This window comes from Alexandromys fortis, unplaced genomic scaffold, assembly GCF_014885135.2.
Source record: "Alexandromys fortis isolate MF-2015 unplaced genomic scaffold, M_Fortis_MF-2015_v1.1 scaffold_12, whole genome shotgun sequence".
In the NCBI taxonomy this organism is placed as follows: domain Eukaryota; kingdom Metazoa; phylum Chordata; class Mammalia; order Rodentia; family Cricetidae; genus Alexandromys; species Alexandromys fortis.
Genome location: NW_026067937.1, coordinates 16,258,388 through 16,286,210, shown reverse-complemented (window position 1 = coordinate 16,286,210; position 27,823 = coordinate 16,258,388). Strand labels below are relative to the sequence as shown.

General features: G+C 49.4%; 1 protein-coding gene across 1 annotated transcript in view; it reads left to right on the top strand.

The window, feature by feature from the left end:
• Window positions 1-3,512: 3,512 nt before the first annotated feature.
• Window positions 3,513-27,823, top strand: part of Syt13 (synaptotagmin 13) — a 40,844-nt gene continuing 16,533 nt past the window's right edge. The window contains exon 1 of the mRNA XM_050147141.1: window positions 3,513-3,824. Within this exon, the coding sequence (XP_050003098.1) occupies window positions 3,642-3,824 (183 nt within the window). The 5' untranslated portion in view covers window positions 3,513-3,641. The remainder of the gene's footprint in view (window positions 3,825-27,823) is intronic.

Below are 27,823 nucleotides of genomic sequence, written 5' to 3'. Positions count from 1 at the left end.
TTTCTCTGCACTGCTGTGTGTTTTATTACAGGCATGCTGTGGCCAATGACATTCTGTGTTGGGCCCATATGATGACAATGGGACTGACCTAGTATTGCTGTGATGGGTTCCTCACTTGTCTATGGACATGCTGCTAAGAACAGACATACTATACCACCAGCCATAGGAAGACACAGTGCACCCAGTTACACAGAACACCACTGTTCCTATTTGTGTATTTACTGCACTTACTCTTACCGGTATTTTCTAACATTCTCCTCAGACTAATTAGGCATTATTACAGCAAAAGAGTGTTAGTATTATGCTGGATGCAGCCTCTGTGTAGCCGGTGGGGACGGTGTCCCTTAATTGCATGTGGGGGCCATAGGGTTTGGCTGACCTGTGTGCTCTGGTTTTGTGCAAACGCCTCTTGTGAGGGAATTGTGACCTGAAGAATTCTCAGAGGCTACCCCATGGTGAGCAGTCATGTGCTGCATTTGAAATGTTTTCCCTTCAGGATGAAAGAATTTCAGGATCTTAGAGACTAGAAGTGATTCCTCTCCCTATTTAAACATCCAAGCAATCATCAAAGTAACAATGATGGCATTTCATCCAGAGGCTGGGGGATAGCCCTTGGAGAGCCTCTTTCTGCTTGAGACACTCCCCCAGAATCTTGCCCTTTTCTGACCTTGGCAGCCCGAACACTCCCAATTATGCACTGGCCTCTTCTCCGGACGCTCTCGTCCATTCTTCCAGGCTGACTGTCAACCACTTTTTATCAGACCGTATGATTTCATTTGTCAAAGAAACCCAGCCAGGCCTTTTCATTAAAGGCCACTTCCTAGATATCAGTCACAGGAAGCGCAAGTTCGCCCTTTGATGGGATGTGTGAGGCTGGCTGGCTGGGTAGCAAAGGCATCCCTGCATCCTGACAACCCCTCGGGTTCAGCTGCCTTGGGTTCCACTCCTGGCTCTGTAGGAGGTTCATTGCATATGAAAGAGATGAGAGGTGAGCTTTTCTTCCTAAACTGGGGGGCCGCTGCATTCCAGTAACCATAGCAACAATGGACCACATGGCAGGTGTCTGATGTCCATTGGACATTTTCTGGTATTAAGTGCTCTTCACCCTTCCTCCCCTGCCTCCCTTGGGTTCTGTTCCGACTGGTGGCATTAAGAGTCTCCCGGGGGGACAGCTCAGGCCCGGGAGACTGGCAGCGGACTGCGTTAATTAAGCCTCTTATCTCATACCCTAGAAGGTTTTGCATTGCCTGGCTCAGGAGCCAAAAGAACCTCCAAGGGCAGCTAAACAGAGCACGGGAGACGGGGGTGGGAGGTTGCAGTTCACAGTTGAGGACAAATAGGACTTAATTTAAAAATATTCCTGGTATACAGCAGGGACATAGCTAGTAACTCTGGCAAAGATCAATGCAATAAAACGGACTTGATATAGAAAACGGAACTCCCTCTGATGTCTACAAGCCCCTAGAGAGATAATCATGGGGGTTACTAACTATTGAGGACCTGCTGTGTGCAGTTATGGGTGCTGTGGAGTCTCTAAAGATGTTAGTTTGTTGAATGAATCGCCAATACACTGGGGATGACGGAAGAGAAGAATGGATGGATTAACAGCACCCACCATGTAACCAAGTGTTTGGATCTAAGTTGCCCCTGGGGTCTCTCCACGGAAACCCTTTGGAAGGTTATGTATACTGTGACAGAATCGGCTGTAGGTGTTAGAAACATCCACTCTGGTAGATATCGAAGGGAACAGTGAAGGAAGCTAACTACATTGAGCAAAGAAATTATTTTCTTCTGTATCTTCTGACACTTGGGTCTTCCTTGCTCTTTGAACCTGGCTGCCATGTTGGGAGCTCTTACTACAGGGAGAGACCATGTGGAGAAGAACCGAGGGTGCCTGCTGAGGCTTCAGACTGTCTCCTGTGGTGACCCAGCACCAGCTGCTGCCCGTGTGAGTGCACAGCACAACACTGCACAGCACAGCACAGCACAGCTGGACCTCTAGATAACTGTTGTCCCAGAAGACTGTTGAGCAGAAACCAACCACCTTAGGCCAGCCAACCTACAGATTCACACCATGTAGAAAGACAACTGCTCTAAGCCACAAAGTCAGGGTGGAGCTCTGTGAGGTGGGTAAGTGATAAATCAGGAGGAGGCAAAGGGGACCCATGCAATGAGCACACCTGAAGCCAGACAGACAAGAGCCGCTGGGCATCTGCAGATCTGGAATCACAGCTGCTGTGGATTAAACTCCACCGGGCCCCTTCCTGTCAGTGCCCAGCAACTAGAGCCCACAAACCACATCCAGTTCTCAATGAAGCAAACCTTCTACGTAATGAAAACTCCCAAAGCTCCGTTTTCTAGAGCTAAGCCTTCCTGCACAGACTCTCGTTTTCCCTCGCTCTTAAGCACACATTTCTCCACATTGTGAGACCTCTGTCCCAGCGGCAATCTGTTAACCCTCTAAAGATAGAACTTGCAACATTGAGTGTGGGCTCAGGATGGTGACAATGTTTCTAGTGGCCTGTAGCCCTTCTGAGTCTCAGCTTCTTCAGCCATCTAGAAGGTAAGGTCCCTGCCAATCAGGTGACATAATAAACGTGAGTCTGAATGCAGCCCAAAGACAAGCACTGGAACACAGGACCCTTAAGTCAGACAGCACCCTGAATCAGTTAGTCCTCCCACACCCGTCTGCCCTCCCCCACATTCCCTCTCCAAGTCTCTGCCTGTCCTTGGTGCGAAGCTATGGTGTGTCCAGGAAATGAGACACCTTGACTCCCATGTGTGAACGCTTGCCAAGCCTGGAGCATCTCCTTTACAGCCTCCTTAGCAGCCCTGGGGTAGGGTGAGGGGTAGTGGGGTGAGCAAAGGGTTAGTAGTCTGATGAGGTGACCAGCTACCCAAAGTGAGATCCAGGTGTGAGTTGAAGCACCCTTCATTGGGTTGATTAACACTGTGTGACTTCAGGAAGCTCCAATCCTTCCTAGGTCCAACTGTCTGTTGTGTGTGTACGCATGATCACAGAGCATCTAGATAACACTGAGATTACCCACCTGCCAGGGAGTGTGTGTGTGTGTGTGTGCATATGTGTGTGTATGTATACATAGAACACTAGGAATGGCTCCAAAAACACTGTTGTTGCCAATGTATGTGTGCATATGCTTGTATATGTAAGTGTGTGTGCACACAGGGTATCTATCTGTGTATGTATGTGTGTGTGTGTTCTAGGATTTGCACCACACAAACCGGAGGTTATACCTACCAGTGTGTATGGGGGAGGGGGCGGCGAGAACTAAGATTGATCCCATACAACCCTGATGCGATCACCTGCTAATGTGTGTGTGTGTGTGTGTGTGTGTGTGTGTGTGTGTGTGTGTATAGAGCTCTTGGCATGGCCCGCACAACCCTGAGGCAATCACCTGCCAGGGCCCTCCCGGCGATAGGAAGAGGGTCACATGGTGGCGGGGAGGGGGTTGCAGTTGACGCGCCTCCGGGTCAGCCTCCGCCTCTGACGTCCTTACAGCCATCCTCGCTCTCTGCTGGCTGCGTCCGCACTCTGGAGTCTGGAGAGCAGCTGAAGCCCGGCGGGAGCGCGAGGTGCAGGAGGACCGCGGGAGGCGGGCGAGCCGCGGGAAGCAGGCACCATGGTGCTGTCGGTGCCTGTGATCGCGCTGGGCGCCACGCTGGGCACTGCCACCAGCATCCTTGCGCTGTGCGGGGTCACCTGCCTATGCCGGCACATGCACCCCAAGAAGGGGTTGCTTCCGAGGGACCGCGAGCCCGACCCTGAGAAGGCGAGGCCAGGCGTGCTCCAGCCGGCCCAACAGGTGAGTGCGGGCCAGGTGGGGTGGCCGGGCCACTTTATGCTTTGCTAGACCAGGAAGGGGACAGCAGACCTACAAACAGGGATCACGATGACTCTGAGGGGTGGGGGAGGGACTTGAAGGAGAATGGGGGATGAAGGCTTGAGAGGGCTGGGAAAGGAATGAGAATGGGGGTACAGTGTTCGAGGAGGAGAGGCTGTGAGCCTTAGGAAGGGATGGGGAAACTGCAAGGCTTAGAGCATCCTTCAGGGGACACAGGGGGCAAGGATAGTGGGATCTGCCAGAGGAAAGAGGGAGACCTTAGGGCAAACAGCTGAGAAATAACCGGAGGGGAGGTGGCACCTCCCCCCTGTGAGTCCCCAAGTTGGACAACAGGAGCAGTAGGGGTGCCTGGGTCTAAAGGTGGCCAATGTGGAGGAGTCTGCAAGACCCCTACTCCTAGCAGCTGAGCCTCAGCCTCCCCGTAGGTCTCTGGAGACTGGAAGGCTTTTATCCCCTTCATCTGTGTTCCTCAGAGCCTCCTTAAGCTGGAAATGGGCTATGGGCTGTGTATTCCAGACAGGAATGGCAGCAGCATCTGAGCGATGGAGGCAGAAGCCTTCTCCATGATCTGTGACCTCCAGAATGCTTCTCAGGTGGAGAACAGTGCTCTTTGGAGAGCCAGAGGAAGGCTGGCCCTAAGTCAGGAATGCATCATGGATTTCCCGGGACCATCCAGATTCCCTGATTTTAGCCTTCTGGGAGCATCCTGCTTTGTGTCAGTCCTCCTTTTCCTGGTAAATTAATTATTCACAAGCCCCCCAGGTCCCAGAGCGGAGCCTGTGTCGTTGTTCACTGTAGTGAGAGGGAAGGGAAATGGCTGCTGTCCTTGAGACACTTGGAACCCCATACAAGTGACAATGTCGCTGGCAAATAGGAGCTGGTGAGCTGTGGAGTATCAGCCTGGAATGATCGGGAATTGGGAGCAGTGGGCTCCCCAGTGGTGAGGGTGTGGCTGGATGCCTTTCCCTCCCATCTGGCATGGCTGGGAGACACCTGAGGGACAGATGGCCTTTCCGCTGCCTGCTGTCTTTCAGAGGCGGCCCTCCATCCTTGCCCCTAACTGGGGAACAGTTCATGTAAACAGCCTCCAGGCTTTCCTCTGACTGCCCTACTGACCCCCAGGAGCCCACACAATGCTGATCATCTGCCAAAACCCTGCCAGGCTGTTTCTCAGCACTTAAAACCCTCCAAATGCCTCATTAGAATAAGTTGCAGCAAAAACTTAGTCATCACCACACAGCCTTACTGTTAAGACCTTTACTTATAATTGTGCTTTTTACAGCCCAACAAAGGTACAAAGGAATCGTCCAACTCACAAATTAGGAAGCACACGTTCAGGGAGGGCAATTGACTTGTCCAGGGCCACACAGTTTTGGGGCCCAGCTGTCCCTGAGCTGGTCTGATTTTAGAGTCCTTGCTAGTAGCCCCTCCAGCCATCCCTTACCCCCTCTGTCTGGAAGGTGCCTGTCTCTCCAGCCAGGTTCTGGTTTGGTGATTTACAGCACTCCCTACCCTGGCTGCCATTCATATTAGCCACCTGCATAACATTTATTCCCAGTACCTGGAAACTGACATTTGTGCAATGAGAAACCACTGGCAAACAAAGGCACTCAGCTTTCTGTTCCAAGGGGCTGTGTCTTTTCAACCATGGCCAGTTCTCTGAAGGCTCAGTGATGTCTACCCATGCATATCTGTTGATATGTGATGCCCACCCATCTGCATTTCTTCTCCTGGTTCCCTGATGCCAGGACATTTGGCAACAGCGGCTAAATTGATAGGTGTGAGCACTCAAGGTGTCTTGGTGGCCACTGTGTTCTGATTCAGTCGCTGACCCAGATAAAGTAGCTCACAATGACGACTTAGTTGATTTCAAGGGAGTCAAGGAGGCAGGACAGGGTGGGAGAAGACTGGGGGGCAGTCAGCAAGGCTCATGAAGATATTCCTCAAAGTGAGGACAAGGTGCTGGAGGAGGGAGGGGGCTGTACACTTCTGTCTCCAACTGAGGGCTTATGGTTAGTTGTGTCCCCCTGAGGTCTGTGGTGTTTGTAGGGTGCAGCATCCCTGCCTTGTGCTTCCAAATCTCATTGGCTGTGTTGCTGGGAAATGCCTTTGGTGTCAGAGGGCAGGCCTGGGAATCTAACGAATGCCCCAAATGGATAAACAAAATTGAGGTTTGTATTGAAACAGATTTTGGAGGTTATCCCGAGGGATTAAACATCGGCCAAGAGTCTGTAGATGGAGTTGGAGGGGGTCAGGGTCTTGAGTAAGGAGGAAAAGATCATGTTTTTATCATCATTGACTCAAAGTGAAACTTGGCATTTTCTTTAAGTGCGACTATAAACAAGAAAGCGCGGGAGTGTTCCTGATCCCTGAGACTCTGTCCTCAAGGAAAAATCATAGCTTGTCTGAAACCCGCTGCTGGGGTTGCAGACACTTCCCATGCCGTTTACACCCACCACCACCACCATTCTAAGTTATGGTGTTTATTAAAGTCCCTGATCCATCCCGTGATTTACTACGCTAATATAAAGCTCCACGTCCCTGGATATATGCTATCAACTATCTGCAGCCTACGCGTCACCTTCTGCTTTGTCATCATCCCAGAGACATAGCTGAGGGCTTCTCTCGGCAGGGAAGGGGTCAGGTCACAAATGACCACGAGCTCGTGCTGACGGCCAGGTGGCAGAGGGTGGAAGCTCTCTGCAGCATCCCCTCTAGTACCCTGCTGGCTTCAGGTCACAGATCACAGTGATTTGTTCTGGAGCTAGACTTAGGTCCTTTGTCCCATCTACTTGGACAATGTCCCCCCTCATTTGTATCTAGCCTTCGGGGGGTGCTGAGAATTCAATCTTCCTACACAGGTCATTCTGTTCATGGTGTGGTGAGATCACTGGGGACACCTCAGTCCACCCCAAGAAGTTTGGTTACAAATGATGTATGACTTGAAGCATAGTCAGGGAAGTGGCCCTCATGGGGTACACTGATGGCCATTCCCTCTCCTTCACAACTGTCTCTGAATGAATTTGTAAGCTGTCTCCAGACCCCTCGATCTCCTTCCCTGGGATTCCCTCTTCCTGGGGTTAAGGTTACAGCTGTCCCCTTTGTCATTCCTGGATGAGCAGAGAAGCAACCCTCCCCACTGGGCATCCTGAAGTCATCCCCTAGCCTGACCCTAAGGAGTCAAGAAGCTTTCTCTGTAGGGTCCCGTTTCCCCTTATGTGGCACTTACCTGGCAGTGACCTTAAGTGAATCTTCTCATACTCCTTTTAAGTTCCCAAGGGACCTGGTTCTGTCTTCTCAAAGGCAACATGGAACCAGAGACTTTAGCAAACTTGTCCACACCCTGTGGACTCCCCTGACCACACTCCTGCTAGCCACTGCCACAAGCACCCAGCTCACCCACTTCTTCCCTACCAGTAGAACTGAAACATGATGGCTTTCGCTGGGAGTTTAGCTTCAAGCTTCTATGGGATGAATAAAAGCTGAAAATATATCAAATAATATACGCATAGTCGAGTCCTTTCCCCAGAGATCAAGACTGTGTCTTTCACTTTTCCCCTGCCCCTGACAATGTCTGCTGGAAAAGAAGGGCATGTGACCTTCCTGGATGTGTATATCGAATGAAAACATTTTGTATCCAACACGGACTTGGGGAACAAACCACAAAGTAAGTCACAGTCAAGTCCACACTTGCAGGAGACCTGAAGCCAGGCTTGAGGCATTCATGCTACTTCCCTACAAGACAAATAAGAGACAGGGTGAGTCTGGCTGGTTAGGGAGTGGGGAGCCTTTAGGCTTTGATCCCTGTTCTGCCTCACAATGTAACTGCTGGCTACATGGTTTATTTCCTTCAAGATTCACCTAGCCTTATGTTATGGTTTGTGTGCTTTTCTATAAGCAACTGTGTATCAACATGGTTCCTGTGAAGGTATCTCATTGTGACATAGTGTTTGTGAAATTATGAAGATCAGGCCAGTGCTCTCATGATGGGGACTTTCAGGCCTGAGATCTTCCTGTACATGACCCATCGCAAGCTAACTCTATCCATTGCTGCTGTTTCTTCACCTGCAACATAAAAGACTCACTCTAGAAACTGGGGTCTCAATACCAGCAATGGGGCCCTAGGACCCTTTGATTGTTCTCCACCCATGACCTCAGAGCAGCACCCCCAGGCTGCATGTTTTCATTGTACCCCTGGATGAGATGGGCCAGACACAGCTGTTGTACCACATATTCATTAATTCATCCATTAAAGGTTAATGAGGACATCCTAGGTAGCATACGGTGAAAGGCAGACATGCTCTCCCTGAGGAGACAGAAGGTACACCCAGCAATTGCCACAAGCACGGTATGGCAACATTCAGGAGCCATGAGGAATCCTAAAGAGAAGCAATGCCACCCACAGCCCAAAGTACATCCTTCTCCATTTCTGGGTGGCCACTCTCCGGACATCCCTTTTGTAACCTCTTAATGACTGGACCCTGAGAACTGCTAACCCCACTCCTGGAACTGATTGGACTCTGGCTGCTTTAAGGGCTGACCTCCATGGATTTTCAGCCTTTTACTTATTATTGTTGTTGCTAGTTGGTGGTGGTGGCAGGGGTAAGCTTGAACCCAAAGCTTCTACATGCTAAGTACATGTACTACTGAGCAACTGCCTCAGCCCAGTTCTTAGCTTTTTAAAGGAACCAACTCCCAGATTTCTGTTAGTAAATGCTCTTCCATCTGCACAACATCAGTGAAAGATCCATTTCCATAAAGTAATAAACATCAGGGCTGGCAAGCCATCTGCATGTGTTCTTCACCTGCACCAGATACTTGCCTTTTACAGGTGAGGAGTGTGAATCCAGAGAGCTTACATAACACAGTCATAGGCAGAGCTAGGACCCAGACTGAGGAAGTCTGGCTCTGGAGCCACATGTCTGATCGTGGGCTAGAGCTTAGTAAGAAAACGCTAGTCAAAATTCTGTCCATGTCACTGTTTCCCCAGACAGGTGAACAGGTGTCTGTGAGTCTGTGTCTCTGAAATCAGCTTCCAGAAAAAGTCCTCTGATGTTTGGGGTCATTCTCTGTTTTGTAAACCCATCAGGTCCAGGCATTGGGTACAGCCCAAGGCCCCCCTGAGAGATTTTTAAACAGTAAACATGTTTGGGCTGGTTGCTTAGCAACAACAAAGACAGTATGAATTTTTCATCACAAGATTAGCATAAATTATTTCAGGGAGATGAGCACACAGCCCCAGGAAGTGCTAAGCTTTCAAAGTATTCACAGAGTGAATGTCTGTCTCAGGACCCCTCAGTCACTTCCCAATGACAGGTTCTGACCTATCGCATTCCTGGTCCCTCCCCCAATCTCTCCTTTTGGTATAGCATATAGATAGCCAGTGTGGTGGTTAGTGCTAATCAACTTGACAGACTTTAGAGTCACCTGGGAGATGGGCATCTGGGAGGCCTGGGGGGATATTCTGATGATGTTCACCAAGGTGGGAAGGGCTGCCCACTGTAGGTGGCACCATTCCCTGGCTGAGGTCCCGGATACACACACGGAGAAAGAGAGTTGAAGGGCAGTGTGCACTCACCACCCTTTGCTTTCCAGAGAGTTGAAGGGCAGTGTGCACTCACCACCCTTTGCTTTCCCGCTATGAATGCAAGGTGATCAGTTGCTTCGAGCTCCTCTGCCGTGACCTCCCTGCTATCCAGTGAACTGTGAGCCAAAGTACAGCCTTTCCTTCTTAAGTTGTTTCTACCAGGCGTTTTATCACAGCAACAGGAAGAGTAGCTAAGCGTCAGGTTCATGACTCATCCCCTCGTGGAGCCCATACAGAAGACTCTGCTGCACCCTGCTCAGACTTTCAGACAGGGTTATCAGCAACTGGGGGTGCAGGAGGACTCTGTGGGGAACAGTAAAGAAGGCAGCAGGGCTTGATGGAAAAGGGAAAGAAGAGAGGTGAGGACCCAGAAGGACAAGGGAAGACAGAGGCTGCACCCTGAGTCGGGGCCCAGGAACCATCAGAATCCACAGACATGTGCTCTTTCCCGAGCACCTGCTCCATACCACAGGGACATTGAGGCTGAGGCCACCTCTTGGCTACTGTGGGTACAGTTCTGCTCACTCCTCTGCCAAAGGGCACAGCAGTTCACCTCCCCCGTGGCCATCCTGCCTCTGTGCTCAAAGCCCCAGAGCACATTTCCTGCTAGCCTTGAGGAAACCTGATTTGAGGATAAGAAGAGCTTCATAGGAGCAAGGGTTTTGTTTGTTTGTTTTTATATGTGTATTGTGTGTCTGTGTGAGTCCATTGTACCATGTACACGTGTGCAAGTATCTGCAGAAGCTACAAGCATTTATGAGCTACCGTGGGTGCTGGAAATCAAATCCAAGTCCTCCTCAAGGACAAATATTCTTAACCACTGAGCCATCTCTCCAGCCAAGTATAGTTGAGTTTTAACAACTAAGGAGTTCTCAGTCTGGGTATCAGGACCAACACCCCTGAGCACCCACAATATCCCATAACCAAGTTATAGGGGAAAGAAAAACAGAAGGAAGGGGTATGTTCCTCCCTCCCTTCCTCTATCTCTCTATCCCTCCCCTCCTTCTTCTTCTGAGAGTTGGGGGTTCAGAGAGGGTCGCTGTTCTAACTCTGTAGCCCAGGCTAGCCTGGAACTTGTTATAAAGACCAAGTTGGCCTGGAACTTAGAGATCCTCCTGCTTGGTCTCCTAAGTGCTGGGATAAAGGTATGCACTACCACGCCAGCCCTCTATTCCCTTTCTTACTTCTTTAATTGCATTTATTGAGCACCCACTGTATGCCTGGCTCAGTGCTAGGGAATAGGTACACAGTAGTGGCTGCTCTCTCGCAAGTGACATGTGACCTAGTCTGTCTTCATGAAGCGTATGGTGCTGTGGGCAGGATCAGAGTCAACAGAAAGGTCAGGCGTGCGAGGGACTGTAGGGTCAGCGCCGCTCGGGCAGGCAGCTCATGGCAGCCCACGGTCAGGGTCATCATCTCGTACATGCTCCATGTGTTCCGATGCCTGTGAGGACTGTGTACCGATTCTATTTGGTTTCACTGTGTTTTTGTATTAGAGTAAAATCCACTCCCCAAACTAACCGTTTTAAAGTGCAGGAATCATGAGTCAGTGCCGTGGAGTACATTCACATTGTCAAGCAGCTGCCACCCCCACTAAGTTCCAGAACATTTCATCAGCTCAGCAGAAAACCCTGTCCCATTGAGCAGGCAGCCTCTTGTCCTTCCTCCTCCCCAGGCCCTGGTAACCACCCATCTGCCCTCTGTCTCCATGGACTTGCCTGTTCTGGACATTTCTTATATAGAGACTCTTTTAACAAGTGACCTTCTGTGTCTGGCGTCTTCAGTTAGCATGTCTCTTTTGAAAAAGAGGTTTGTTTGTTCTTAGTTGTGTGTATGGGTGTGTGTCTGAGCATGTGTGTGCAGGTGCACTGGAGGCAGGAGGCTGTCCCGGCTCCCTGGATCGGAAGTTACAGGTGGTGGTGAGCCCTGCTCTGGTCGTCTGCAGGACAGCAAATGCTGGTAGCTGCAAGCCAGCTCTTCAGCGCCATCACTCAGAACATTTCTAAGGTGTTGTCCTTTCCTTAGTCCTGCTGCCCTGGACATTCCAGTGCTGTGTGCTTGAGTTTCTACCTAGGCTCTTTCAGGTAATATATATGAGTTGAATTCCCAGGTCATACGGCAATTCTGTTTTTAACTTTTAAAGGATCAGCTAAACTGCCTTCCCTGGACACACTGCCATTTTCTATTTTCCCCAGCAATATTCTGCAATTCTTTGGGCATTAATTATGATCTCCTTCCCTCCCTTCCTCTCTTCTTCTCTTCCTTCCTTCCTTCCTTCCTTCCTTCCTTCCTTCCTTCCTCCCTCCCTCCCTCCCTCCCTCCCCTCCCTTCTTCTCTTCTTCCTCTCTTCCTCTTAGCCCTTCCCTGCCTCCCTCCCTTCCCCATTTCCTTTCCTGCTGCTCCCCCTCCTCCCCCTTCTTCTTTTGAGATAGTCAAAGTGTGACTAGCAACTGTGTGGTGTTGTGTTTTGGGTGTAAACTGTACTCACGTCCAGGCTCACTGTGCTCTAACACCTGATCCCCAGCTGGTGCTCTAACACCTGCCCAGGCTCACTGTGCTCTAACACCTGCCCAGGTTCACTGTGCTCTAGCACCTGATCACCGGTTCATGATCTAACACCTGCCCAGGCTCACTGTGCTAGATCTAACACCTGATCCCCAGCTGGTGCTCTAACACCTGCCCAGGCTCATTGTACTCTAACAAACAACCTGATCCCCAGCTGGTGGAGCTGCTTTGAAAGGTTGAGGAAGTAGAGCCTTGCCACCAGAAGTGGGTCACTAGGGGTGGGCTTTGGAGTTTTACAGCCTGGCCCCACTTCCTGTCTGCTCTCTGTTTCCTGATTGCAGAAACAATCTGAGCAACTGCCTCACCTCGCATTGCCTTTCCCACATGATGGCTGTGTTCCCTAAAACTGTGAGCCCAAACAAGCCCCTCTTCCCTTACGTTGTTTCCTGTCAGGGTTAGTCTCTGCAGCAAGAGAAGGAACTAGTATACAGTGTATGTCACTTCAGAGTTTTCTAAGCCTTTCATGGAAACACTCACTTTAAAATTATTCTTTGTGCTTATTCTGATTTGCATCCCTAAATTCACCTTCTGCTTTTTCACTGCCATTTGCTGTTTGCACCGAATGTTTATTGAAATGGACCGACGTAGGTACTCCCAAGATGCGTGAGTCTCGGACGAGTTGCGGTGTGACACACAACCATTCTGTTGCTTGAATATTTTCATGTTGTCACTGTCCTCTTCGTCAGCTCCCCCCGCGTCCCCCCCCCACACTGAGCTGGTGTCCTCTAAGCTCGACTCCATGTTGTATATGCTGACTGGCCAGAGCAGCACCAGGAGGAGCCTTGTCGTGCCCACTGGGGCGGGTGTGGCACGCACACAAGCCTTCCCACCACAACTTCCATAGGTGCTAACCTTGGGTAAAGGGCTCTCATGCCTTTACCGTACAGAAAAGCCTACAATAATTTTCACACAGCATTGAAGGGTAATTATAAGTATTTGGAGAGGTTGGTTGGGGTCTTAAGGTGGCAAGGAATGCATTATGATTTTTCCCACTTGCCTTTTGAAACTTGCTGTATGGGAACAAATCAAGATCAAGCCATGAGGAGCCCTTATGTATGTGTGTGTGAACAGACAGAAGCAGGAATGGCCTGTGGGGGTTCTGTGTGACTAAGTCCATCTGAAAAAGACCCAGGGCATTTTGATATATTCCATTGATTTCTTCACCCTCACTTCTGCCCATTAAAGCCAAAGCATACTTTACTTTCTTAGAAACAAGCGCAGAGCTTTGCTTAGCAAGAAGTGAGGAAGGCTAAGTGGGTGGATGGGTTGGGGATGGATGGGTGATGGATGGGCAGCTGCCTGCAGCCGCAGCATTTGCACAGCACAGGCCCGGGAGGCGGGGGGGGGGGGGGGGGGCTCCAGGTTCACCGGGCAATCTCTGCACTCGACTTTTAGTACAACAGGGAGCAGCGAGAGGTGCGGAGTGTGGGCAGTCTCACTCCTGGTTGATTTCCCCCACTTTACGCCTTCATTCACTTGGTTAGCATAAGATAAAATAAAAGTCCTCACCTGTGGGCGTGGGGAGCTGTCTCCATCTGTAAGGGGCCAGCTGTGCCAGCATAATGATCTGTGTTCAAATCACGGGCAGCAGTGCAAAAGCCTGGCATGGTGGTGGGTGTTTATAATCCCAGCACCACGGAGCTATGGGCCCAGCCATCAGCCTCTGATCTCCATGTGCAGACACACACAAGTGCAAGTGTATTTGCACACACATAAGCATATGCACACACACACACACACACACACACACCTAGGTCTTGACCTGTGAGGACCAGGCTCACCCAGGAAGTTTATATTGTGCCTGGCAAAGGGTCCGAACTGCCTAGGGTGGCTGTGCTGCTGAGACATCATGGGGGCAGCAGCACTGAGGCAGAGAGAAAAGTATGTTTGTGCATGAGTACCTGTGTGCACACGTGTGCATCTGTGTGTGTATATGTGGTGTGCATGTGTGTGTGGTGTGCATGTGTGCAAGCGTGCGCGTGTGGGCACATGTGTTGCATGAGAGGAAAGTAGAAGGGGAGACTGTGATGGGGAGAGAGCGCTCTAAGGGAAGGGAAAATCAAAGAAGGGATGAGGATGGGAAGAAAGACCAACTCTCAGGCAGGGAATGTAGCACAGTGGTAGAATGCATGCCTAGCATGTGTCACGTCACAACGGGAGGAGGAAGAAGACATGACTGGAAGACAACACGGCTGACGATGACAAACTGTCTTCTTTCCTAAAATGAGAAGATTTCCATCTACATGTGAAAGAAAAGAAGAAGTGTTGGGAGGGAAGAGGGGATCAGAAGATGGGGTGAGAGAGGTGGGAGGCTAGTAGGAAGGTCAAATATAGGCAACGTACCACAGTGACACACATGCCTGTAAATGTTATAAAGAAGTACAACTAAAAGACTCACTTTAAAAAAGCTTGTAATCTTAGCACTGGGGAGACAGAGGAGGGTTATCACGAGTTCAAGGTACATAGCAAGCCCAGTCTGACCTGGGCTGCAGGAGACCTTATCTCAAAAAAAAAAAAAAAAAAAACAGTGATGACTAAAATTTTAAAGAAGAATATCCTGTAAAAGATTCAGAGTAGAGAAGAGCACTTTAGGGAACGGCAGAGGAACCGATGGAGAGACTCACAGGCATGGGTCTTCCTTCATGTCTGGCGTTTCATATCTTCACGCTTCCAGGTGTCTTGCAGCAGATCAGACGTGTTTCCATCTCCAACACACCTTCCTTCACCCTCAAGGAAAGGATAAGGCTATCAGAGAGAGAGACAAATCCAATCCGAACTGCAGGGCTATCTGTCCCTGGAAGAGTTCATCTTCTTCCGCACAAGTGGATCCTTGAATCAGCCATGGGATAGGCATCCTCAAACACACAGGAAGAAGTGCAAGTGTTAGGAGTGGCTGACTCAAGACCTGAGCTTGCCAGATGACATCAGGACAAGGACGAGGGACAAGGGGGTCTCTAGATTCCACAACACTCTTGAAACAATAAGCCACAGAGTCAAATAGGGAAGCTGGGAGGTGAAGCTAGTCGGAGACTCCCTGGAAGAGACAGGAGAGCTCAGCCTGTAGCTGGAATGGAGGACACCGAGTCTCAGGGTGCCCTGAGAGCACCATGCTCCCAGAATGCACAAAACATCCTTTAGATCCCTACGAGACAAGTGGGGGTCTTAGCGGGGGAAGTGTTAGGGGACATCTAGAATACTTGCAGTCCATTTAAAGGAGCATGAACTGCCAGCAGCAGAGGAGGCGAATGCTTGTTAAACTCCCACTGTGGTGTTTCTAGAATCTTCCTTCATTTTAGGAAAGCTCCAGAATCCCTCTGTGGGGGAGCTTCTTGGCTGTGTAGCCACCGAAGCCCATGGGAATGTCCCACAGGGGCACTCACAGTGGCTCTCTGTGTCTGCTTATACCTGAGCCTGTAAGTTTAGGAAAGTGAGTTGAGGCTACTTGCGGGGGGCGGGGGGATCCATGCAGCATTGCAGATTGTCCCTGGGGAGGCCCTTCCAGGACATGGCCTTCTCAGGAGCACAGAAGGGTGATGGACTGAGGCTGACTAAGCTGGAAGAAACTCTGCTTGGGGATTGTGACAGGCTGCCTTGGGAGGCTGCGCTAATTGCAGCAGTAAACGAAATGGTAATTGGGCTAATAAATAGCATGAATAATGAAGCTGCCTTCAAAGGCCCTTCTCCAGTGGTTTTGCTCTACTCTTGGAATGAGGGAAGGGAGGAGGTATCTGAGTAGACCTACCCTTCTCTCTGCTTTGACACCAGCCAGTGACCTAAGCTCTCCCTGCCTGCCTTGGTCACCTGTTAGCTGTGTCCCCATTAGTGAGTCATCATGGAGATTAGATTAGATAGCATGCCGTGATGGTTGGTATAGATTGTCTACTTGACAGGATGTAGGATTATGATGTAGGATTATAAAAGAGGCCAGCCTCTGGGCCTGCCTGTGGGATGTCTATACTAGGTTAATAGAGGTGATTAGACCTACCTTAATTGTGGGTGGGACCATTCCAAAGGATGGGTCCCAGACTGGTTAAAACTGAGCACCAGCCTCCTCTCTCTCTCTCTCTCTCTCTCTCTCTCTCTCTCTCTCTCTCTCTCTCTCTCTGCTCTGGTCAGGGATACAATACAGCCCACTGTCTCAAGCTCCTGCTCCACACCCTTCCCTGCAGGAGGGACTCTCCCTTCAAACTGTGAGCCAAAGCAAACCCTTCCCTGAGCTGCTTTGCTGGCATCTTATCACAACACGTAACAAATGCATACGTGGTGTCCAGAATGCAGTGCTGGCATGGAAACTGCACCTTGTTGCCTCCGAGACCCAGCTCCAACCCAGCTCCAACCTTACCCAATCCCTACCCCTAACCCAGCTCCAACCTTACCCAATCCCTACCCCTGCCCAAGCAACCCCCATTTTCTGTTCCTTCATGCTCTGGCCCTGGTGACTCCTTCCTGTCAGCTACACTGGTAGAACAAGGTGGTGTTGGCCCACGGGGACCCTGAAGGAGACCTGCTCTTGACTCCTTCTGCCAGGATGCTGAAGGTGGGTTGCTATACCCGTAACAGAAGGGCTTAGGTCCTTTCAAAGGAGTGCCTTCACTCAGTCATCTGCCCTGCATCTTGTGACCTCCCCTACCCAAAGCCTCTTTATACCTAGGGATAACAATGATCCTGCTGCCCTGAGACATCCACCATTCATCTCGCGTGTCGATGCTGTGACCCTCTACCAGTCCCCTATGGTGTCTGCCACCCTGACACCCAGTGTAAATGTACCATGTGCTTCTGCCCAAATCTAACGATGGGTGCTCAGTCAGAGTTAACCATCATCACCATCCTGACAACTGGCCAGATGATGACTGAGCAGATGGTCAAGAGAAGGTACCAATGAAACGGGCAAGGTGGGAACCAACAGTGAAGATGCTTTTATTCACACAAGATCCCAACCTTTAGCACGCTTTCATCTTCCCTGTTGATCCAGCTGGTACCTTGTGCATCCAAAAGCTTTTAATACCTGTTGTCAACCAACATCTGGAAACAAGGCATTTCAGGGTGGCTCTCATTTCAAGAAGCTTAGAAGCTTGCGAGGTCCTGAGGAGAAACACCCCAAGCTTACAGTAACCGGAAACCAGCTGTTCCGATGTTTATGACCTCTCATGATCTAGTCATATTTTGCAATGTTTTGCAGGCCCACTGGTGGGTGAGATGCAGTAGGTTTGCATTTGGTTTAAAAGGAAGAACAACTATATCCAAATGGCAGCTGAACTGGAGATGCTAAGTGGCTCTGTGATGGGGTTGGAGGTGGGGGTATCTCTTGGTTCATATTTTCTCAAAGGAGGGAACTTAGGAAGAGAGAAAGACGGTAGGGTTTGTCTACTTGCTGCATTGCGTTTGTTATTGATGTTTTAGCAAAGCAGACTCTAAAGAGAGACTGGACTGGGTTTCCCAGAAGGGGACAAGCACCTCACTGGTTCTGCATTGTAGGTTTCAAAGACATGCTATGACTGTTCATGAGGTAGGTGGCATATTCATGGGTTAAGGTAAGCCATTTCACTCCCAAGTCATGGTGGACCAGATCTCCGTTTTAGGGTATTTCTTCCCATGACCCTCTGGAAAAGTCACAAGGGTAAGAAGTCCAGAGCACAATATGAATGATGCATATTATAAAGCCAGAGCCTTTAAGAGTACATACACGCACACACATATGCACACACACACACACACACACACACACACAAAACAAACACGTGCGCGCGCACACACGCACGCACGCACACTCCCTTCATGAGCACACATGTGGGAACTGGATGAACACTCTAATTTCTGATATCATGGCAACAACCTCACTGTGAGCACAAAGGGTCGTGAGTCATGAGGAAATCATGAGGAAACAAAGCTGCCAAGGCACCAGTATCATTGGCTTGCTCATGTCCAATCCCTTGCCTATTCAGTATCTGCCCTTATAGGACATCCCTTGTTGACTAGACAGGAGGGTCAAGGAAGAAACTAGTCTGTCCTTCAAGCCCTACTGTGAATAACCATGCAGCAGATTTCTCTGGAAAGTTGACAGAAAAAATTGGAAGTGTCCCTCCTGAATGCTGCTCTCTTACACACACCCCTTCCCTTTACAGCCTGGTACCACTGTAAGCTGCCCATCTTCCTGGAGGTCTTCATCTTGGTCTTGGTGTCCCAGAGTCCTCCCTCCTAGACCTTGCCTACCCCACCCCACCATTTCCCTTTTCCACCTCTCACTTCTCTTTCTGTCGTTCTTGCATGCACCCACTGGTTTGAGTTACTGGAATCAGTTTCGTTCATGCCGTTCTCTGATCTCAGATTGTCCGATGTTCTTACTGACCCCTTTGTTCAGTGTTCAAAGCCCTTTCTGGCCTGATCGCTCACTCTTTTCCAGCTCCACCTTCCTCCTGGGCACCTTCACCATGTCATGACCCTGCTCCCTTTGGATTCAGGTCACTGTCGTTACTATTGAGATGGTCTCTTCCACCATTCATTGTCCTCGAATTCTAGGCTGAAGTCCTCCGCCTTCTGACCACACTGATGGTGTGCAACTCTCCTGTTGGCCTTTGACAGCACAGTCCAGACGTTGGACCTTTGAAGACCACCTTTAGGGAACTGGAAAGATGGCTCAGCAGTTAAGAGCGCTTGCTGGTCTTGCAGATGACTTGAGTTCAGTTCCCAGCACCCATGTGGCTTCAGTTCCAGGTGTTCCAACACGCTCTTCTGGCATTTTCAAGCACCTTTTGCACATGGCACACACTCACACAGACACAGACACACAAATAAAAATAACCATTCCTTATAAAAGGCCACATTTAGCAGGCTTTCCCACACACATGAGGCCATGGATCCCATCCCCAGAATGACCAAAAGTATCTTTTTATACAGAGGTACCCAGGTAGCAAATCTTTTCCATCCTGCATATCAGCTCTTATCCATTAAGACAGTGCCGGAGCTAGCAAGAAAGAACCCTTTGATCGATTAGCCGTGTCTGCCTTGTGCTCTGACTTATGGCATAAGTACTTCCTTGTTCCTAATATGGAGACTCTCCCTCCAACCCCTCAGTCCATTCTCTAAGGGCAGGGCCTTGCTCGTGTTTGCTGCAGATGCTGGTGGATACACAGCTAGGAGATAAGTGAGGCTGACCTACTGGACCCTCTTTGCTCCACCCTTTACCACATGGCTGTTCTCCCACCTCCAGGGCAGAGACTGCCGTGCCTTCCACATGACTGGCAAAGAGGACGGCTGTTCCCCGAGACTTGCACCTCTCTGCACTTTTTCCACCCCACGTCACCCTTGATGGATGATTTATACGCTTGGCGGCCTCAGCAAATGTACTTCCTTCTCTAACATGTAGAAAAGCTTTGAACAGGCAAATGTGAGCAGCAGGCACTGCTCGAAGGATAATCTACCCATCATGTCATGGGTAAAAACAATCCTGTTCCGGTAACATGTGATTTTCAATAAATTGGCATAATAGCAGGGTTGAACACTGTTGTTCTGGCCCGTGGCTTCATCAATTACACAGGGATTATAGACTCAGCAGTTCCTCCAGCTGCTTTGGAGGAAGATTCGATGTCAAGGAAAAAGTGAGCACTATGGGGGCCTTGAGTACCAGCCTCAGTACCCTCTCAGGACTCAGAATTGGATGTCTATGGCGGTGAGGATCTGAGGGTAAAAAGAATTAACTCAAGCATGTTGCCTCTGCATGTTCTTTATTTTTTGTGAGGGGGAAAGTGAAGCAAAGGGGCCTGGAGAAGAAGAATAAGGGGGAGAATAAGGAGGAGAGTAAGGGGAAGAGGTAGAAGTAGCGAGGAGATGAAGGATAAGAACTGATCTCCACGAGGTTTCTGGTTTTTACAGACGTAGTTGGAAAACTCCACAGGCAAGGACAATGATAATATGCATATCAACATCACGAAGAGGGGCAGGTAGAACCTCACAAAGTTGTACTCTGGAACAGGTGGCACCACCTGGGAAAGAGCCAGCATCCAAGGGGAAGTACCTGCCATCCCAAACCGTTAGATAAAGTTACTCAACATCCTGGATCCACACATTCTCCTCATCTAATCTCTTTGGTGATAACCAGCTTTGGGGACGCTCAGAGGTGGGACATGCTGCCTTCCTGCTCAGTGTCTGTCTTCTGTAGACATCTCTATGTTGTCTGTTAGCGGGTAATCCTGTGGGGCTGACTCTGAAAACGTGACTGCTAGAACCAAGAGTGAATGCCACCGCTCAAAGGCCTCGTGTTGGGGGGGAATGGAGCAAGGTCACTCCTTTGCCTGTGCAGAAATGACACTGCTGAGGTGTTTTGGGAATGAATCCCATTTTGAAGGGAAGAATCGTGGCTTTACAGGGTTTCCACAGATATGACAGCCATTTTCCAAAACACAAGTGTTTCCGCAGCTCTGCAAAACGGGTTATTCCAAGTGGACGTGTACATATGCACTCCCGTGGATCTGCCCACTGGTCTGTCAACTGTGCATTCCCTGTATAGTCTTGTGGGCGCCAGCGGAGCAGGGCCCATGTAATAAAAGTCAGGCATGGTTACATTTATAACCCAGTGGTAAGGATCCAAACACAGGCTTGCAAACCACCCCAGGCTATTTGGTGAGTTCTAGGCCAGTGAGGCTCTGCCTCAAAAGAACAAAATTTAGATACCTAAGGCATGTCCTCTATCCTCCACATACCCAAATACATATGTGTACCTGAGCGTGCACATGCATACACACGCATGCACACACACACGCGTGCGCACATACACACACACACACACACAAACATGGCCTCCATAGATAAGATATGGAAGCAAAAGTGTCTAAAGCATTAACGTGGCTCACAGGCTGTATGAAGCCTGTGTGCAGCTTACAGAAGCCACTCAGGCCTGCCTGAGCTCCTGGACCACAAATGGACTCAGATTAGTAGAGAGACTTTTAGTTCCTGCAGACTCAATGCAGTGCTGATGGAAGGGTTCACATGGGAACTTCAGAGGTCAAAGGCTCAGGAGTCAGAAGTCACTAAGGCACACAAGGAATGTCAAACTCAGATTCCAAATAGTAAAGTCAGAAACCAAATAGTAAAGGAGGGATGCACAAACACCCAGGCAATTCATTAAACACCAATAGACAACTAACTGATTGGGAGAAGGAGGGCTGTGGGACACCTAAGAGAAACACCGAAGGGAAAGTCTAGAGCCAGCCTTGGCACTTCCGTTCTCAACGGTGACCGTGGGTATCCAGACATGGCACCGAGGAGCCACACAAGTGCTGAGCCCATGGCTTTGGGGGGGGATTTAGATTCTAAGTCCGTCCAAGCTGCTCATAAGCTGTGCAGCTTTGGAAAGCTTCAGTCTTTACAGTACCCTTTTTTCTCCTTAGTAGAAAAAGTAGTTACGTTGTTTTGACTTTTACTTAGTTTTAAATTTTTATTTTGTTTTATGTGTGAGTGTTTCACTTGCATAGATATCTGCCCACCACTTTCATGTCTTTGTGGAGATCAGAAGAGGATGCTGGATCCCCTGGAACTGAAGTTACAAATGGTTGTGAACTGTCATGTGGGTGCTGGGAATTGAACCCTGGTCCTCTGGGAAAGCAGCCAGTGCTCTTAACTGCAGATCCCTTTCTGTAGCCCCCATCTTCACTTATTGATACTAAAATAATAGCACTGGTCTGGTGAGACGGCTCAGCACGTACATGTGCTTGCTGCCGTGTTGATGAGACTTGAGTCCAGCCCGGGGACCGACACGGTGAGAGGAGAGAACTCAGTCTCAGAGCGGTCCCTCCCCTCCACACACACTACGTACACAAATAAACACATAAATGTGACTTTAAAACGTCAAAAATACAGACTAGAGAAAATACTACCTGTGGGGTAGATTGAAATTGGATGTAATGACGCTTGTGTTCCATTTCACAGAGTATCCCATTCACAGGGGTGGTCAGGGACAAGGCAGCCATATTGCCTTTTCCTGCTCTGTGAATGAGCTCCAATTAATGCAGGAACTAACCTCTGGAGAGAAATATCTCTGGGCACGACCTTGTCCTTCTGTGGCTTCTGGTCCCGTTCGTTCGTTCGTTGGTTTTATGTAGTCCAGGTTGGTTTTGAACTTGTCTCCCAGCCTCCATCTCCCCCTGGTGCTGGGATTGCTGATATTCAAGGTCCTGCTTGGCTCTGTTTTAGTCTGTGTCTCTTCTCAGAACGTTTGGGGTCTAGCTCTCCTCAACCTCCTTGTCCTCTTGGGCCTGGCTTCCACTCACCTGCAGACGCAGCAGCTCCCTGGATGCCCCAGAATGTGCCTCTCCAGCGTCTTTGTCTGTCAACCTGCCACTCATGCTGCGGGGTGCCTAGTCCAAAGTCAGATTCTCTTAGCATCTTCTTGCATGGCTCCTTTATCCCACACCTTCTCTTCTCTGGGTGTTGTGTGATTCCAGCCGCTGGTCTAGCTGTTTTGTCGCTGTTTTAAATTGGGCTCCGCCACTGTAGTTTCCCTTATAATATCTATAGGAGGGCACTGATTTTACAGAACATCCTTTGTTGTTGGATGGGGCAATGCAGGGCACAGGCAGGCAGAACCATGGTATGGAAAAGACAGGAAGCCTGAGTTTAAAGAAGAGAAACTAAGATCCTCTCTGACTGGAATAGTCTGTTTTCACAATCTTAACTACTTAATTTGGGGTCCAGGATGGGGTGTTACAGATTAGTCTTCCCTGACCAAATTAAGTTCCCAGGAGAGCGAGGCCATGCTGACTACAAACTTAGCCTGTGGGGGGTAGCCTTCCCTTGGGGAGACAGAGATCCCCTTGCCCTGATATACCCCCCCTCCCCGTCCCTGTCATCACACAGGTGCAGACCATGTGTGAGGACAGAGACAGGTGGCTGCCATGGTGGCTGGCACAGAAAATGTCCTGATAGTGAATGATGACTGACCAGATGAATGAGGAATGACCAGACTGGGAACACAGAGGTGGGACATCCTCCCCTTCCCCCAGCTGGCTTCTCCTTCACCTTCCCACGGCCCGGGGAAGATGCCAGTTCACTGCCAGCAGAGAAGCATGTGGCCAGGTTAGTCTAGACTCTACAGTCACAGACTTGGGTCAGAAGCCTAGTTTGGTATCTCATCAACCACACAACTTCAGAATTTCCCCTTCTGAGAAGCAGGCAGAGTGCTGGAACTTTCCTTATAAGGTAGTGAGGTCTAAAGAAATCCCTCTGGAAGAATGTTTAGAGCTGTGTCTGACAGCTGAGTGGTGCACACGCTGATCTGTCTGTCTGTCTGTCTGTTTATTCAGACTTGAGCTTAAGCAGGCTCTCTTGAAACGTTCTAACGGACATGTCCTCACTAGGTAGCCCCCTGCCATGATCTTAATGCTTTTCTTTTCCAACCAAAACTGCCTTTGGGTACTAGTAATATCTAGATTGGTGTCTACTGAGATTGTCCTCCCGGTGAGGATCTGACTTAAAGATTGTTCCTATTGATCCTTGTTCCCCAGAGGTGCAATGCTGAGCAAATGCCCAGATGGGTGGCTGAGCACACAGACAGGGTTTGCCCTTCTAGCTGTGTCACACGCTTCCACTGACAGACAGAGGGCTACCTGCTCACCCCTACCTGCTCCTAGTCTGCTGTGTTAGGTACTGGCTAGGGGACTATCTGTCTATCTGTGTGTCTGTCTTTCTATCTAGGTAAGGTCTCAGTAAGTCCAGACCAGTGGTTCTCAACCATCCTAATGTGACACCCAACCATAAAATTATTTCATTGCTATTTTATAACTAATTTTTACTACTCTTATGAATCATAATGTAAATATCTAATATACAGGATATCTGATATGTGGTCCCAAATTGACCATGACCCACAGGTTGAGAAACACTGGCCTAGACTGTCCTCAGACATACTATATAGCAAAGATGAACACCTGATCCTCTGACCTCCACCTCCCAAGTATTAGGATTGCAGGCATGTGTCATGACTGGTTTGTGTAGTGTTGATTGAACCCAGGGCTTCAAGCATGTTAGACAAACACTCCACCAACTGAGCCACATTCCCAGCCCCCCCCCCAACTATCCTTTTGGGGTTTAAAAATAACCTCCAAGAGAAAATGGAGTAGGAAGAGGTGAGTACCGAAAAAAGGGGATTTGGGACACAGGCTTGGAATACACAGAGAGGAGGTGGTGCCTGCTGCAGGGTCGCCATGGAAACACTGCTTGGCGCCAGGACCAGAAGACCAGCTGTTTCTTCAAAGTGAAGCTCTGCTCAGCAGTTTGAAATACACGCCTCTTTTCACTGGGACCCTGTGGACTCGCCCCTACCTGTGTCTCTAGGGCCTCCCTCCCTCAAAAGGCGGTTTTAGCCCACATAAGGTGCAAGTACCATTCCCACCTGAGCCTGAGACCTGAGAATGTGAATAGCACATCCCCCGGTGTGAGTGATATCTACCAGTTAACTCCTCCAATATGCCTGTCCTCTGACTGCAGGCTGTGCAGGGGGCAGTTGAGGGCAGCAAAGGAAAACTCTAAGTGTTGATCTAGGTTGAAATGAGTCCCCACTGCTCTTTCCTTGACAATAATTTTGAACAAGGAAATAGAAGGGCATTGATCTCACAGAGCGTCCTTTGCGGAGGTTTAGAGGGCTCAGGAGGTTGCGTGGGGCAATGCGGGGCCCAGGCAGGCAGAACCATGGGGTGGAAAAGGCTGGAAACGGAAACCTGAGTTTAAAGAAGAGAAACTAAGACCCTTCTCCAACTGGATGCTTAGCCGCCAAACTGGGGCAACAGGACGGGGGAGCGGGGTCTATTTGTTACAAAGCATCTCCTTAGTCTTCCACGATCAAATCAGAGCGAGGTCATGCTGACTTAGTCTGTGGGAGGCAGCCTTCCCTTGGGGAGATGGTGATTAGGTACATGCACACTTGTGTGCAGGTGTGCATGTGTACATGTGTGTATATGTATACTTGTGTACGTGTGAATGTAGAGGCCAGAGGTCAACCCTGGGTGTCTTCCTTCATACTTTTTGAGTCAGGGTCTCACTGAGTCTGGAGCTCACAGATTCGACCAAACTGTCTGGCCAATTAGCCCAGGGAATCTGTATCTCCACCCACTGAATGCCAAGGTCACAGATACCCTGCTATTTCTGTAGGTATTGGGAATCTGAACTCAGGTTCCCATGCTTGCGTACTAAGTCCTTACCGACTGAGCTATCTCTCAAATCCCTTGAAATGTTACTTTAAAAAAGATGTCCCAGCACAAACCCCAAATTAATAATCAGCAGGGCTGCTGAGAGCTTCATCTGTCACAGACCACTAGCTCCCTAATTGACTTCCGCTTTTCCCACGCAACCTCACCTGGGAGGGCTGCTGTCTCTTCAATCCTGGAACCCTCAGGCTCAGGTGAGGCCTGGCCTGAGGTGAGGCTCCATCAATATTTGCTCATTAGATGAAGGTCCAGGTCCTCCTGCCCTGCCCCCAAGCCATCTGTCAGCCTGCAACAGCTAATGTAGATAGAGCCTGAGGCTTCCAGACCATACTTCCTTAGGAAACCAGAGCCAGGAAGGCAGGGCTGAGGCAGAGAGTGAGGGAGGCCAGGCAGGCACACAGCAGAGCAGGCTCCACTCAGCATCCAGAGTGACAGCTGGGGCTGCAGGGGTCATCTTCAACCCCAAAGCTCCAAAGACACGGTAGGGAAAACAGAGGAAGAGAAACAGAAATTAATGTTCGGCTTCCTGCCTAGGACTCGGGATACCTCCAAGAGCTACCACCGTTCCAAATTTTTTCAAAAAAAATTTTTTATAGATGTTATTTGTAGAAGAACCTTATTATATAGCGGGGCTGATCTCCAACTTGTGATCCTCCTGCCTTCACCTCCTGAGTGCTAAAGTTACAGGTTTGACCAACTATGCCAGCTTCAATGTATGGATGTGTATGTTATATATGTGTATATGTGTGTGTATATATAAGTTATGTGTGTTTGTATGTACATGTATATATGAATGTGTGTATGTGTATGTATGTGTTTGTGTGTATGTGAATGTGTATATGTATTGAGTTGTTTGGGGTTTTTGGGGGGTTGCTTTTTTTGTTTTATTTTTGGTTTAGTTTTTTTAAGTATCTTTTTAAAAAGATTATTTATTTATTATGTACACAGTGTTCTGTCTGCATGTACACCTACAGGCCAGAAGAGGGCACCAGATCTCATTATAAATGGTTGTGAGCCACCATGTGGTTGCTAGGAATTAAACTCAGGACCTCTGGAAGAGCAGCCAGTGATTTTGCCATCTGAGTCATCTCTTCAGCCCTCCAGCCCATAGACTTGGTTTTTTGTTGTTGTTGTTGTTGTTTTAGAAAGGCTTTCTCGGTATGGCCTTGGCTGTTCTGGCCTCAAACTCACAGAGATCCTCCTGCCTCTACCTCCTGATTGCTAGGATTAAAAGCTTGTGCCACCACCGCCTGGCTGTATTGGTTTTTTTGAAACAGAGTTTCACTACATAGCCCTGGCTGGCCTAGAACTCATTTTGTAGACCAGGCTGGCCTCAAACTCAAGGCAATCCTCCTGTCTCTGTCTCCTAACTGTTGTGATTACAAGTGCATAGGGTACCATCGTGCCTGACTACCACACCAGGCTCACTTTGCTTGATTGTGCTAAATACACATGACAGGAAATCTTCCATGTGTGGTGTGCATATGTAAGCCTATGGTGTGAGATGGTCTTAGAATGGTGGACACCACCCCACATCTCTGTACCATTTGGTTTCTGTAAAGTTGGACCTCTGTCCCCTTTCGGCAGTACCACCCTTCCACATCCTCTGCATGGTGTTCTGACTACCCAAAGCCTTTCAGATTTGTCTAGTAGCTAGTGTCTTTCAGCTATAGTGGTGTTCTCTAGGCTTGTGCAGGAAATCCTACCTCCGAATTCCTTCTCTTTTAAGGCTGAGTAATATTTCAATGCATATACTGCTGTTTTCTTTCTTTCCCTTCCTCCCTCCCTCTCCTTCTCCCTCCCTTCTCTCTTTCTCTCTCTCTTCCTCCTCCTCCTTGTTCTTCAGGCAGGAACCTGGAGGCAGGAACTTAAGCAGAGGCTATGGAGGAGTGTTGACTACTGGCTGGCTCCCCATGGGCTTGCTCAACTTGCTTTCTTATATAGCTCAGAATCACCTGCCCCGGGAGGGCACCACCCACAGTGGTTTGGCCATTCCCACATCCATCATTAATCTAGATAAATTCCTGACAGACTTGCCTCCAGGCCAGTCTTATGAAGGCAATTTCTCAGTTGAGGTTCCCTCACCTGAGGGAAATGATCCAGTTCGTGTTAAGTTGACAGAAACTACCTGGTTTCGGTGGTCATTGCGTTTCCTCTTTGGAGAATGGCCATAGAAATCCTTTCCCTGCTTTCAGATGGAGTAGTTTGGGCTTTTGACACTGACTTTCCCCATGGAGTTTCAGCTCATTGCCTACCCTGGTTGCTTTTGAGTGGCAGGAGTCCAGCTGGATGAGACTGGGCATGCTCCCAGAAACTGGGGGTACAGCCTCACACCCCCAGCCTGAACTTGGTACCTGCAGAGCTTACTATGGTGCAGTGAGTCCGAGGCTAACAACCTGGAGCTCAGGTGAGGTTTGAGACTCCCAAGGGGCTCCTCTGTGGGATCTGTCCTGAATCTGTGTCTCTTCTGCCTAGCTCCACATGGACAGACATCCATACCTATAAGCTCAATGGAAGCCTCTCTGAACACCTTTCCTGACTTACTGGCACCCACTGTCTCAAGTCCCTGTCACTTTCCACCTTCACCTGGGAGCAGGTGTGCCTGCAGGACTTTT